General features: G+C 47.2%; 1 protein-coding gene across 1 annotated transcript in view; it reads left to right on the top strand.

The window, feature by feature from the left end:
* Window positions 1–14005, top strand: part of Slc7a14 (solute carrier family 7 member 14) — a 46759-nt gene that overhangs the window by 25147 nt on the left and 7607 nt on the right. Inside the window, exons 4-6 of the mRNA XM_052178782.1 lie at window positions 2552–2698; window positions 5549–5757; window positions 7811–8688. Of these exons, the coding sequence (XP_052034742.1) occupies window positions 2552–2698; window positions 5549–5757; window positions 7811–8688 (1234 nt within the window). The remainder of the gene's footprint in view (window positions 1–2551; window positions 2699–5548; window positions 5758–7810; window positions 8689–14005) is intronic.

Raw genomic sequence — 14005 nt, 5'->3', positions numbered from 1 at the left:
CTGGCAGGCCTAGTCACACTGCATGCATGACTCTGGCAGACCGAGTCACACCGCATGCATGACTCTGGCAGGCATAGCCACACTGTATGCATGACTCTGGCCGGCTTAGTCACACCTGCATGCATGACTCTGGCATCCCCTTTGGAGCACACAATGCTTATTTCCTTCCAGCCATGCATGGCTGGTCCTTTCGGTGCTTTCAAAGTGATGGAGGAGAATGAGCCTCCATCTGTCCAGGCTCCCTTCTGATTCATAGGCCAGGCTCTCAGGCTCCCTGTTTCTCCTCACGGAGCACGGCTCCCAACCCTCTCACCTTCTCAGGCAGATTTGCCTTAGTCTGTCTCGTGGTGCCACGTTGCTGTAAATTTATGAGGGGTGTGTGTGTGTTATATGCTTATGTGTGTGCATATATGTAAACACGTGTATGTGTGTGTGCATGTATGTGTGTGTGTGAAGAAGAGGAGGAGGAAGAGGAGGAAATGGAGAAGAAGAGGAAGAAGAAGAGATTTGTTTTAAAAGAAAGAAAGAAGAAAGAAAGAAAGAAAGAAAGAAAGAAAGAAAGAAAGAAAGAAAGAAAGAAAGAAAGAAAGAAAGAAAGAAAGAAAACTAAGACCTACCTCAAGGCATGGCTTCACTACTCTGATGTCATGGCTTCACTCTGATGGAGACAGCCTTGGGAACCTGCAATCCCAGCACAATGCCCCAGAGAAGTAAAACTAAGCACGTGTCCACGACTGTGGACCTGCTTGTATGATGCAGTGAAATGTGTTTCCTTTCTTCACCTCGCAGCAGGCAGCACTTTTATGTCCTGATACAAAGGCTTTGCTGGAGGACAAACAGGTCTCTTCTCTCCAAGGGAAGAGCACATGCCCGCCTGAGCCACCCCAGTGAGCAGTCTTCGCTTCTCTGTGCTCTAGTTCCCTTTAAATATGGCGAAGCACATTGCATGGACTCCCACAGTAGAACGAAATTTCAGATGAAGACCCTAATTATGCAGAAATTTTAAAGCAAATCTACTGAAATGAACTAATACATGTTCTTAAATTGTGTCATAATAACAGTACACTTCTTTATTAGTATCTGTATCTAAAAACTACCATAATTTAGTCCAGCATAAACATATTTTCCCTATCTCTACAAAACTCTTATGATGTGAAAATGTCTGGTTCTATTGGTGCCCAAAATTATAGTGCATTGATAATCAAAAGAAATCCCAGAATTTAATTAAAGGCTAGTGAAAATAAAAATGTGAGTCTTTTCCAGAAAAACTTCATAAATTCCCCACAATATTACCAACCCCCCAGTCAGAAATCCTAGGTTAAGAGTCTGGAACCTGACAAACCCAGTTGGGATCCTCCGTATGAAATGGCCCCATTTTACAGATGGGCAAAGGTTACTCTGGGCAGCTTGAGAAGATTGTCGATTCTGTCACACAGTCTACTAGCTCTGGTGTCTAGTGTTTTGGTCTGTGCTTATGAAGAAGTCAGCGGGGAAGGTTAGCAATGAACACTTCAGTCCTTTGCAAGCCACAGCGGGAAGGGAGGGAAGCAGTGATCTCTATGCATGCTCTATCCTCCTGGGCCCTGTCAGAGATCAGAGTTGGTGTCTTCATCCAGAACGTACCAGTTTGCCCTCCCTTACCACGGCATCTCGGCCATCTGAAGAGGCACATTTTCACTTTCAGTTGAGAGGGAGAAAATAGAGTCAGAAAAGAGCACCTAAAGGAGAGTCACATGGCCCCGATGAACCCCACGGAAGGATGTCAGTGACGTTGTACCTGAAGGTCCAGTCACTCTTGGAGATCACCTCAATCCTGCAGACAGACATCAGCAAAAGTTGCTGGGTAATTGGCATCCACCCACCTTTACCCAGCCACCTACCCAACTAGGTCATTCAACCCCCAAAAGGAACAGAAAGCCAAACAGTCTCCTCTCAAAGGCACTAGAAATCTAAGACTTACAATCTAGAAGTTACCACAGAGATGATATCTCTCTGAATTGGGGCTTAATAATACTTTGTGCAGAAGTCTACACATCCCACCCACAGAAGGCCAGCAGCTCACACCCAATGTATCTATCTATGGTGGTCAGAAGTACCTTTGCACAGTTCCAAAAATCCCTTTCAAGGATTTACATTGTGATCAAGTATTTCTAGGTAAAAATAAAGCAAAAAGTACAAAATACGTGGGCATCCCAAGGGCGGGAGGCAGCTCAGTGGTCGAGAACCTCACTAGCATGCATGAGGCCTTGTGTTCAGTGACCCCCCCAAAAAACATACTGATGTTTTTCAAAAAAAAAAAAAATGAATTCATTGACTAATCCAACTTTTATTTGGCCATAAAACTCTCATATGGATATAACACATGAGCAAACTGCCCAGAGTCATACAGCAAGATAGATAGAGCAGAACAGAGCATGGGCGCTCAACACTGCCTCTTCCAACATGCCCTGTGCTATTCAGGAGTGTCTGCAGAGCACTGGGCAGCTATGGGCGCCACACTGAAGGTGATTCCACCCTCATCTGAGCATAACAGATGGCATCATCTTTGCAGGTGCTGCAAGGAGCAGCCACGTGCTTCTATGCCTTCATCGGCTTTGACATCATTGCCACCACTGGCGAGGAAGCCAAGAACCCCAACACATCCATCCCTTACGCCATCACTGCATCCCTGGTCATCTGCCTGACGGCGTATGTGTCTGTAAGTACCAACTGCGGGTAGGACCTTCTATAATAGCCCTTTACGCCCTATTGTAAAGCGGGACTCTAGGGCTAAGGAGAGCACTGTGCAAGCACAAGAATGTGAGGTCAGTCCTGAGAAAGCACAGGAAAAGCAAAAGCACCTGAGGAATACACAGGGTTGTCTTCCAGCCTCAACACAATGCAATACACACATCTGCACACACAGGCACACACACTCACACAACAGTAACAAATGTGACTGTAGGGTTTTGACACCTCCTGTCTCAGTACGTAGGCGTCTCACTCCGTGTTGGTTGGTGCTTGCTTGGTTTTTCCTTTTATCCCCCTGTAGTTCTACCTATTGTCAACAAGAAAAACACACACACACACACACAAAAACCTTCAGCACCTCAAAATGGAGGGGAAGAAAAGCCCCACGCCCTCACCTCAGCCTGTGCCTCTCAAGTCTCCATCGTCACCCTTCCCTTCGCCTAGGGACAGTGTGCAAGGGTTAGGCTATGGTCCAAGCCACGCAGGTCATAGGCTGGCAGTAACGGGTGGTGTGCAAGAAGAAGCATTGTGGCCTCTGTGCACAGGCCTCAATGCTCTTCTGTCCTCTGGGAGCTTCCCGGCAGTGAAGAGGCAAGGCTCCCACAGACGGGCCAGAGAACACACTGTCCTTGGGGAACACTCTTGTCCTGAAATCTGGAGAGAAGTGCAGTTCTCGTCAGCTCAGGCTTCTGACACCAGCTCAAACTCACCCTTGGGGTTTCCCTCAGAATGAAGCCTCTAGCCTGGTCTCCTCAGGACCCACAAGTACGCTACCACACATACTTCTAATGTTTCGCTTCTCAGTCCCCAGGGCAGAATTTCTATCAGGGAAACTGTCAGCCTCATCCAACATCTTAGTTTCTATAATCATCTGAGCAGCCATCAGGATACAAACACTCCCAGGTCCTGAGGTCTACTTATTTGAGCCACCACAACGGGGAAATTGCAGCATCCATAGGTTGGCTTCAAAGTATAGTTTTCTGGACATCACCCCAAAGATTCTAGTATACTAATCTGAAGAAGCATATATGTCAATGAGCTAAAAATCATTACAATCAGAAGAAGTCAGGCTGTGGGTACAGCATATTAAACCTGTCATCCCTCATTACCCACCCCTGCAAAAAAAAAAAAAAAAATATATATATATATATATATATATATACTCTTTAAGCCATCACCTAAGGAATACAGACCAGATGATGAGACAAGATGCATACAGGATCGTCTATTGATAGCAATTCAGTTGCCCACCCAGACATTCTTTGAATGGGCCAATTGTTATGCCCTCTAGGCACACACAGTCAAGTGGCTTCGTATTATTCAGACCCTGCTTGTCCCTGCACAGTGGGGGAGCTGTCAGGGCAGGAGCTGTTGTAGATCTCCTCTGCCCTGCCTTCTCCCTCCACATTTTTACCACCCCACCCCTCCCTCTTCCCTTCTTCCCAAGGAAATAGACCTTGGCAGCATGCACACACACACACACACACACACACACACACACCCCAACTCCTACCCTTGTGGTCCCTTCGTTAAATAGCATTTTGGAGATTACGGGGTACTCTTTTTGCATCTACGAAGCTGGCGGCTTAGCCCACACTGATCTGTGTGGCCAGAGACTCTAGGAGCTGCCGTGAGGATCAACCACACTCTTCCAACTACCCTACTGCATCTTCAAAGGCAATGTGACAAGTGGCCCAGCCCTGGAGACCACTGCCTTTCAGACTACACAGGCCTCAGCCACACCTTAGGAACCAGTTGGCCTTGTCCTGGTCAGTAAACAGTTACTGTGCTGTCCGCTGGGCTGTTGTGGCATAGTCTGCTGTCTTCCCTGGTGGCCCATGGTTTCCCTAGGTGTCCTGACAAACAGGCAAAGAAGTGGTCTGCGTGTGACCTACCCTCCCCATTTCAGGCTTTCAATTCCCTTTCTTGGTGTCAGAGTTGTTTTTATATCCCGTGGAGAGACATATGTGACCACTGGATCCATTGTTTAAGGCCAATGCTAAAGAAACCAATTTTATTATAACAGATCTATGACACAGAACAGAAAACAGGACCCCTGCACGAGTCCAAACAAGTGTGTCCTGATTAAGTAGAGACACGGTGGCTTCACAGATAGAGTACGATTGGATTCCCTCCTGATGCCACAACTCTTTGTTGGCCTGCATGACCCTAAGCCAGACAGAAGAAACGAAAACATCAGTCCTTAATGTGGCCCTGTCAACTCATTGTCTGTGGAAGCCCCAAACACTTTCAGGGTTCTGAGCTCTCGGGGGGGGGGGGGGGGGGGGACACAGATAGGGACCAGGAGGATCCCGAGGGAATAAAACAAGGAAAAGTCTTGTCCTTGGGCTGGCGAGATGGCCCAGTAGATAAAGGTGCCGGCTGACAAGCAGACAAACCGAGACAAGTCTCCACAATCCACATGAAAGAAGAGAATTGAGCTACTCTAAGATGTCCTCCAGCCTCCACTCAGGCACCACAGCATTCAAACACGTGTGTGCGTGCACACACACAAACACACACACACACATCCAAAAACAGATGATAGATAGACAGACAGATAGATGATAGACAGACAGATAGACTGACAGATGGTGATAGATAGATAGATAGATAGATAGATAGATAGATAGATAGATAGATAGATAGACAGACAAACAAGGGAGAAAACATGGAGACCACATGGTTTGAAATAAAGCCACATGGCCAGTTAATGGCAGATGCAGACTACCACGAAAGCCAAGCCTGCCTCCAGGCCAGGACCCCTGTCCGTGTGGATAGTTTCATCTGCTCCAGCCTGTCTCTTCTGTTCCCACAGGTGAGCATGATCTTAACCCTGATGGTGCCGTATTACGCCATTGACACGGAGTCCCCGCTCATGGAGATGTTTGTGGCCCACGGCTTCTATGCTGCAAAGTTTGTGGTGGCCATCGGGTCGGTGGCAGGACTGACCGTCAGCTTGCTGGGCTCCCTCTTTCCCATGCCCAGGGTCATTTACGCCATGGCTGGTGATGGGCTGCTTTTCAGGTAAGGTTTCCTCAGGAAATGTATTCTACGCTGCTATTCCTATCTAAGAGGACCGTTACCCAGTGAGAGCCATCTTGGTGACTGCCTTTCCTAAAGACTCGACTCTTGCCGAAGTCTGGACTTAAAAAGCTCATATGGAAACAGTTCATTTGACTCTGGGTCCCTCAGTCCAGAAACGACAGATGTGGGCCCTTCTCCCTCCTCTTGTGGGGACATTTCCCTGGGGTGGGCAATAGCCCCAAAATGCTACATGAAACATAAGGACACTTTCAGAACGAGCCCATCCCAGAGTCTTAGGCCTGCCTCATATAGAGACCTGGCTTCTCTCTGCAAACCTTCCCTGAAGCTGAGAAACACTCCACCGTGGTAGAGGAGATAACGAGAAGACGGTAGTTGTAGAGGTAACTGTCATCCAGGAACCGTCGTCAGCACTGGGGTAGTTGGGTGCTGTTGGCTGCAGCCCATCTGCTTCCCGAAGTCGCTCTGCTTTGCAGACGAACCTGCCAGAAATTAAAAAGGATGAGAAGCCCAAATCTTGCAGCTGATGAGCACGGGGCCAGGATCCTAAACAAGAACTCTCTGGCTCTGCAACTCAAACCCTTAATTGTGTGAGTGTTTGGACAAGATGTCTCAATGCACCACACATGGATCTGGTGCTTCTGAAGGCCAGAAGAAGATGTCAGATTCCCTGGAACTGGAGTTAAAGATGGCTGTGAGCTGCCCTTTGGGTGCTGGGATTTGAACCCAGGCCCTCTAGAATAGCCCTTGCTCTTAACCACCGAGCCATTCCTCCAGCACTGATCCTCAGACTTTTTCACAGTAGCAGCATTTTTGAAGTTGGCAGCCATGAATTGCTCTATTTTCCACTGACAGAACAGGACGCCCCCTGCTCTTGACTCCCAGTGTTTACCACAGGAGAAGGCCAAGGCGCTCCAACGGGGTCAGAGAGCAGGCTCCAGGCTGTGTTCCTGCCACTAGCGTCACTTCCGTTTCCTCTCTCACCCTAGTCTGCACCAGCTTAAGGCAGCTGCGTTTGGGGTGCTGGGTAGATCATGATAGTAGTGACGGTGAGACAAGTTCACACAGCCGTAAGGTTTTCCTGCCATGAAAAAAAACAAACAAACAAAAAGTCTAAGAAGGAAGATGCTGTAGGCCAGCAGCATCCAGTGCTGTGAGATTCATAAGAGAAATGGCGGATGGGGTGGAGGGGCGGGGCCGGGAGAAGAGAGGAGGGGCAGGAGGGCTCACGGGGCCTGCTGCAGGAGGACCCTGGCTGACCTTCCGATCGTCAGCTGGACTTGAACCTGTGTCTATGAGTTTCTTAATTGGCTACTCTACCACCTCCACCCCTGTACCTATGTTTGCAAGGCCATGTCTCTCAGGTTTGGAAACTCAGGTGTGTCTCGAAAGTGCAGTTGCCTAAACACCACTGTCAAAGACTCTGACGCCTAGGGCTTGGGAGAATACTCGTTCCCGACAAGCACCAGGAATGCTTCCGATGGAAGATCGTCCCAGCTTCAGAGGGTTTCCCTGTAGATTTCTGACATGTCTCCTGGATTCCATCAGCCCTCCCTGTCACATAATGAATAAGACCTCTCGCTTAAAAAAAAAAAAATTACTTCAAATCAAGATATTAAACTGAAAAAAAAGAAATTAAACTGAATTCTTTCTTTAAATTAATTAATTATTTTATTTATTTACATCCCAACCAAAGATCATACACAGGCTGGTTGTAGTTATGGGGTCATAGCTGTCCCCCCCACTCCCCTAGACCCCCTACCCCTCCTCCCCTGCACATATGTAGCGAAGGACTACCATCTCTGGCCCCAGTGGGAGTGGATGTACCTAATCCTATAAAGTGAATTCTTTAATGGTATCCTATGATCCAAATTTTGGGAATGGTGTAGCAGACAGAAGTAAAACAGAAATTAATCTGAAGGGCGGGGCCAGGAGGAACAAGCTGTTGAGATTGCAGTTCCGACATATTGGTACATTAGAATCGGTCACCATGGGCACTATGTCCCTTAACCCTGTGTCTGCACCTTCCCTCCAGGTTCCTGGCTCACGTGAGCTCCTACACAGAGACACCCGTGGTAGCCTGCATCGTGTCAGGATTCCTGGCGGCTCTCCTGTCTCTCCTGGTGAGCCTGAGGGACCTGATAGAGATGATGTCCATTGGCACGCTCCTCGCCTACACCCTGGTCTCTGTCTGTGTCTTGCTTCTTCGGTACCAACCCGAGAGCGACATCGACGGTTTTGTCAAGTTCCTATCTGAGGAGCACACCAAGAAAAAGGAAGGCATCCTGGCTGATTGTGAGAAGGAAACTTGTTCTCCTGTGAGTGAAGGGGAGGAGTTTTCCAGCCCCGCCACCAACACCTGTGGGGCCAAAAACCTGCCGTCCCTGGGAGACAATGAGATGCTCATAGGGAAATCGGATAAGTCCGCCTACAACGTCAACCACCCCAACTACGGCACTGTGGACATGACCACGGGCATAGAAGCCGATGAGTCAGAAAACATCTATCTCATCAAGCTCAAGAAGCTGATCGGACCCCGTTACTACACGATGAGAATCCGGCTGGGCCTTCCAGGCAAAATGGACCGGCCCACGGCAGCGACCGGGCACACGGTGACCGTCTGCGTCCTCCTGCTCTTCATCCTCATGTTCATCTTCTGCTCCCTCATCATCTTTGGCTCCGAGTACATCTCAGGCCAGAGCTGGTGGGCCATCCTTCTGGTTGTTCTGATGCTGCTCCTGATCGGCGTGCTGGTGTTTGTAATCCTGCAGCAGCCGGAGAACCCCAAGAAGCTGCCGTACATGGCCCCCTGCCTCCCCTTTGTGCCCGCCTTCGCCATGTTGGTGAACATCTATCTCATGCTAAAGCTCTCCACCATCACGTGGATCCGGTTTGCGGTCTGGTGCTTTGTGGGTAAGCGATGTCCTCTGGCTCCTGGGGCGTTCCCCTTTGAAGGTCTTGAACAGGCTTATCCCAACATTATGTCCTAACTGGAGAAGATGCCTCCTCCATCGGGCTGGCTCCGTGGACCCACGTGTTCTTCATTGGTCAATAAAGCCGGTTACCCCTGTTCTGCCTGATATGCTCTTGGAAGAACGATGCCTACCTATCAATCCATCACTCATTAGATATCCAATTACTGAAAGTTCTTGGGTGAGAATAATTAGTGTCAGAAAAGGTGTTCTCAAAAATGAATACCCATTTTTTTTAAAAGACATAACATTACTAAAGGGAGCTATAATAGGATGTGGGGGATGGTTGGCTGGGTTTCTGTCTTAGAAACTAAAAATTCTGGCAAACTATAAAAGAGTTCACTGATCTTAATTTGACTAGATTAAATTGAACAGTCAACCACAGTCTAACTTTTTAAGTAAACAAAGTGTGAGCGGAGTATGGATTGGGGCATTGTTTTTCCGACACAGCTTTTACCGTGGCACCCTTTCACCCCTGTCAGTTCACGCTGGCTTTTGTAAATAGCCCCCCAAGGTCCCTGTGTCGCCCTGCCAAATGCCAGCGGAGGGTGTCTGGCATGCTTCCATGCTTGCCGACCTCTGTCGGTCATTAATGAGCGGCCTGACTCGAGAGCCTCTGCCATCTTCTGGTTGCGATCGCATGCTAGTCCCAAAACTCACTTTCGCTGATTTCAGGAGCCCATACTTTCCCAAGAAATCTAATTTTGACTTTGTTGTCCATTTATATGACAATTTTGTCACATCTTGATTCAGTCTGACCTTTGGTGAGGTGGTTGGGCATGGGTCAATGACAACTTGAGAGGACATCTGAGTAAATTTTAAAGTTCATTTTTCACTGCTCTTGTCCTTGGTAGTCCTGAGGGTCCCCAAATGCTTAGAGAAGGCGCTTTGCACAACAAGAGAGTTATACACTAAGTGTCCCTGCCTACTAAAGCAAGAGAAACAGCAATGGAGTGATCGGTCAGGTTAGAGTGTCAGGCATTCACACTGATTAGCAGCCTGTCCACTGCTTGGGGCTAGTGTGAGCCTAGAGCAAAGCACTGTGGGATGTGCTCAAGAAATACTTCTTAAATGATAGCGAAGTACTTCTCAAAGGAGAGAAAAGTGAGAATTCCCAGAAAGCACTTGGAAAAAATAGGATGTGGGTGGGGCCTGAAGGAAAGACGTGGGTGGGGCTTGAAGGGAAGATGTGGGTGGGGCCTGAAAAGACGATGTGGGTGGGGCTTGAAGGGAAGATGTGGGTGGTGCCTGAAAAGACGATGTGGGTGGAGCCTGAAGGGAAGATGTGGGTGGGGCCTGAAAAGACGATGTGGGTGGGGCCTGAAGGGAAGATGTGGTTGGGGCTTGAAGGGAAGATGTGAGTGGGGCCTGAAGGGAAGATGTGGGTGGGGCTTGAAGGGAAGATGTGGGTGTGGCCTGAAGGGAAGATTTAATGAGATAGAAGTAGGAAAAACAACAACGAAAACAAACAGTCCAAAAGACCATGAAAAGACGATGTGGGTGGGGCCTGAAGGGAAGATGTGAGTGGGGCCTGAAGGGAAGATGTGGGTGTGGCCTGAAGGGAAGATGTGGGTGGGGCCTGAAGGGAAGATGTGGGTGGGGCCTGAAGGGAAGATGTGGGTGGGGCCTGAAGGGAAGATTTAATGAGATAGAAGTAGGAAAAACAACAACGAAAACAAACAGTCCAGTTCTCCAGGCCACACCATGTCTTCACAGAGCATTTTGCCCCAAGCTCTCCGTCTCTAGCTTAATTCTCTGTTAAGCTTTAGTGGGATTTCTCTAGAGGACTCCCCACTGGCTCATTGACATTTTCTCCGTTTGTATGCTGTATTAACACACTCTCATCTCTTTTCCCACACGTCTGTACTGTAACTAGCCAGTGGGAGGGCTGCTCTAGGCGGAAGTGACTGAAGTGGGTAGAAAGATTTTAGTTATGTGACTGTCAAGTGAATGAAAGCAGGTATCAATCCATGTTCACAGGGTTTTGAACAGACAAACCTAGAAGAACTTCTGCATCCAGAACAGGGCTGCCCACAGCCAAGTGCCCATCCCACGAGTCATACCGCGGCATACTGGGTTTAGAGACTATTTACATGAGCTTTCTAGAACATTTAATAATTCTACTCTTTCACAAAAAAACAAAAACAAAAACTTCCTCTGTGGGAAGCCTGTGATTTCACAAATGCTCATACTTAGAAAGACACTAGAGGTCAGTGGTTCTCAGTCTGTGAGTCATGACCCTTTGATGTCATATATCAAATATCAGATATTTACATCACAATCCCTAACCATGGCATGGTTGGGGTTCTCCACAACATGAGGAACCCTATTAAGAGTAGCAGCATTAGGAAGATTGAGAACACTGCTATAGATTTTTTTTCATTTATTTAAAATGAAGCAGTAAAGAAAAGATCATTGATTCGTATACACAAACCCTTTGTCTCACAGGAGTAATTAAAAATGCAGCGTTATTTACAAGTTATTGTAAGGGACTTGCCTCACTGTTTAAAATCTCCTGGCAATCTCCATTGTACGGATAAAGAAACAGTAGCTTCTGCTTCAGGGCACAGAAAGTCCACAGAGCTTAGGCTAGCACTCTGGTCGGGGAGGGGGCTCAGGGTTCCTTATCAGGGCCAGGACAGGATTTGGTGGTAGAGTGCTTGCCTGGTAAGAACAAACATCTGGATTTGACCCCTAGCACCACAAACAAACCGTGAGCTTCTTGTATTAGAGTCCCCTGCCACGGCCACTATGTTAAACATATGGCTTTTCATCACCTCTGTCCTGATCGATTTTACAAAGGAGTAAACTAACACTCCAAACCGTCAGATAACCAAAGTTAGTGGAAGAGTGGGTTCTTGAGTCCAGGGCACACTTTACTTCTGAGGTTCATTCCACCCCACCATGTACCTCTGCGCAAACTATATTTGATCAGAATGCTTGGTGGGGCTAAAACCTAACAGTGGTCAGGTTTTATGTACAGGGTCCTGGGTTTGGGTTAATGGTCTGCTGCTACTGCTCTTTTGAATTCTGAGTAATTTCTGAGCAAGAAACCCACATTTACCTTTTGCACAGAGACTCACAAATGTACAACGGATTCTATATCGCATCTCTGGTTCCCATGGTACCGAAAGGGTCCCTTCGGCAGTGAACAGTGCCAGGTTCAAATGGAAGCCGTGTTCCAGCCTTGACTTCATAAATTTAGAAAATTCGGGTAGCTTCATGGAGCTTCGGTTTATCCATCCGTGAGAAAACGATGGAGAAAGAAATAAGAAATACTTATCTCCTGTTTTTCTTTAAAAGCTCTGAAGTGACTCACTGTCCACCGGCCTGGGCAGGCTGGCTATCACGCAGCAGAACACAGTGTGAACCATCCCTACCCCCAGCGGCCCTGCTTGTTATCAGGCAGAGGAAACTCCCTGAGCGTGGCCAAGCATGGAGCGTTATTTTAGAGCTCAGCCAAGAAATTTTTAATGTGCAGCCAGGTTTTCAAAAATCTATAGTCTTCTAAATCAATACTTCCCTAAATGTCATCCCAAGCCAGCAGCGCTAAACATCATGGTGGGTTAGCCAGCAGGCAATTTAAGAGTTCACAAGCCTTCTAGGTGATTCAAAGTCACACTCAGATTTGAGAGCTGTTGTTATGGAAAGAAGATATTATCAAACAGGGGAGGTAATTTAATTACAAAAATCTGTTTTGCAAAAACAAAATTTTTCCTAAATAAGTATAGCCAACCCATAGACCCCAATTAGGTTATGAAAATACTTAATGATCTTACACAATTACAATAAATATTCCTCCTCTGCATTCATGAGGCTCCCAGACCCAGGCTGTTTCTTCAGCTTTATGCACACTGTAACTTTCCTCGGAAAAACGGTCGGGATTATTTTTAAATGAAGCTTCTTATGAAATCAACTGCTTCTTGACAAAATTTCCATGCGTAAAAGCTGAGTCATAATGGGAGGATGTTCTGAGGCCTGCTCCGTTATCCTGCCTTCTCTGAGCGAATCTTAATCAGAGGATTTCTGTAACAGTGCTTTCTGGGCTCTGACCTTCAAAAGAGCATAACTCACTGAGCCCCAACACGATTTCCTGGCATGTCCTTGCCATGAAACGAGAGAAATGATACAAACAATAAGTGTTCATTAATCCCAACAAAGTGAGCCCAAAGCCGTGCTCAGTGTCTTTCCTCTGAGTGGATGCGGGCTGGTAGAGCATCTCTAGGAATCAGACACCATCTCAGGAATTGTGGCAGTACTAGGGTGGGAACATGGCGAAGTGAGATGCCCCAGGGGCTCTTTTGAGCCTATCCCCCTCCCACGGGGCTCATATAAAGAATTCATTATCAAAGAGCAACACTCCTCCACTGCTGGTGGGGTTACAAGCTGGTACAACCACTCTGGAAATCAGTCTGGCGGTTCCTCAGAAAACTGGGCATGATACTTCCAGAGGGCCCTGCTATACCACTCCTGGGCGTATACCCAGAGGATTCCCCAGCATGTAATAAGGACACATGCTCCACTAAGTTCATAGCATCCCTATTTATAATAGCCAGAAGGTGGAAAGAATTCAGATGTCCCTCAACGGAGGAATGGATACAGAAAATGTGGTATATAGACACAATGGAGTACTATTCAGCCATTAAAAACAATGAATTCATGAAATTCTTAGACAAATGGATGGAACTGGAGAATATCATCCTAAGTGAGGTAACCCAGTCACAAAAGAAGACTCATGGTATGCACTCATTGATAAGTGGATATTAGCCTAGAAGCTTGGAATACCCAAGACACAATTCACATATCATATAAAGCCCAAGAAGAAGGAAGGAGAGGCCCCTGGTCCTGGAAAGGCTCAGTGCAGCAGTGTAGGGGAATACCAGGACAGGGAAGCAGGAAGGGGTGGACTGGGGGGCAGGGGGAGGGAAGAGGGCTTATGGGACCTTGGGGGGGGAGGATCCAGGAAAGGGGAAATCATTTGAAATGTAAATAAATAATGTATCAAGTTAAAAAAAACTGAAAAGACAGAAAAAAGAATTCATTATCAGGTAGCCTAGCTCATTGGTACCTTTACCATGAGAACAGCCATGCTTTCATTTATAATTTATCCAGTCCCTCTGAGGAAGATGAAGTTTTGTCTTTACATTTAGAAGACAGGACTAGGGACTTGGACAATGTGTTTTATGCCAGGATATAAATATTCTTTTCTCCCTACTGTTTTTTATTCATTTGTTGAGACAATGCCTTTTATATCCAAG

The sequence above is a fragment of the Apodemus sylvaticus genome, chromosome 4 (genome assembly GCF_947179515.1).
Source record: "Apodemus sylvaticus chromosome 4, mApoSyl1.1, whole genome shotgun sequence".
NCBI classification, from domain to species: domain Eukaryota; kingdom Metazoa; phylum Chordata; class Mammalia; order Rodentia; family Muridae; genus Apodemus; species Apodemus sylvaticus.
Note: the sequence above shows the minus strand (reverse complement) of the source record. Positions and strands in the feature narration are given on the sequence as shown.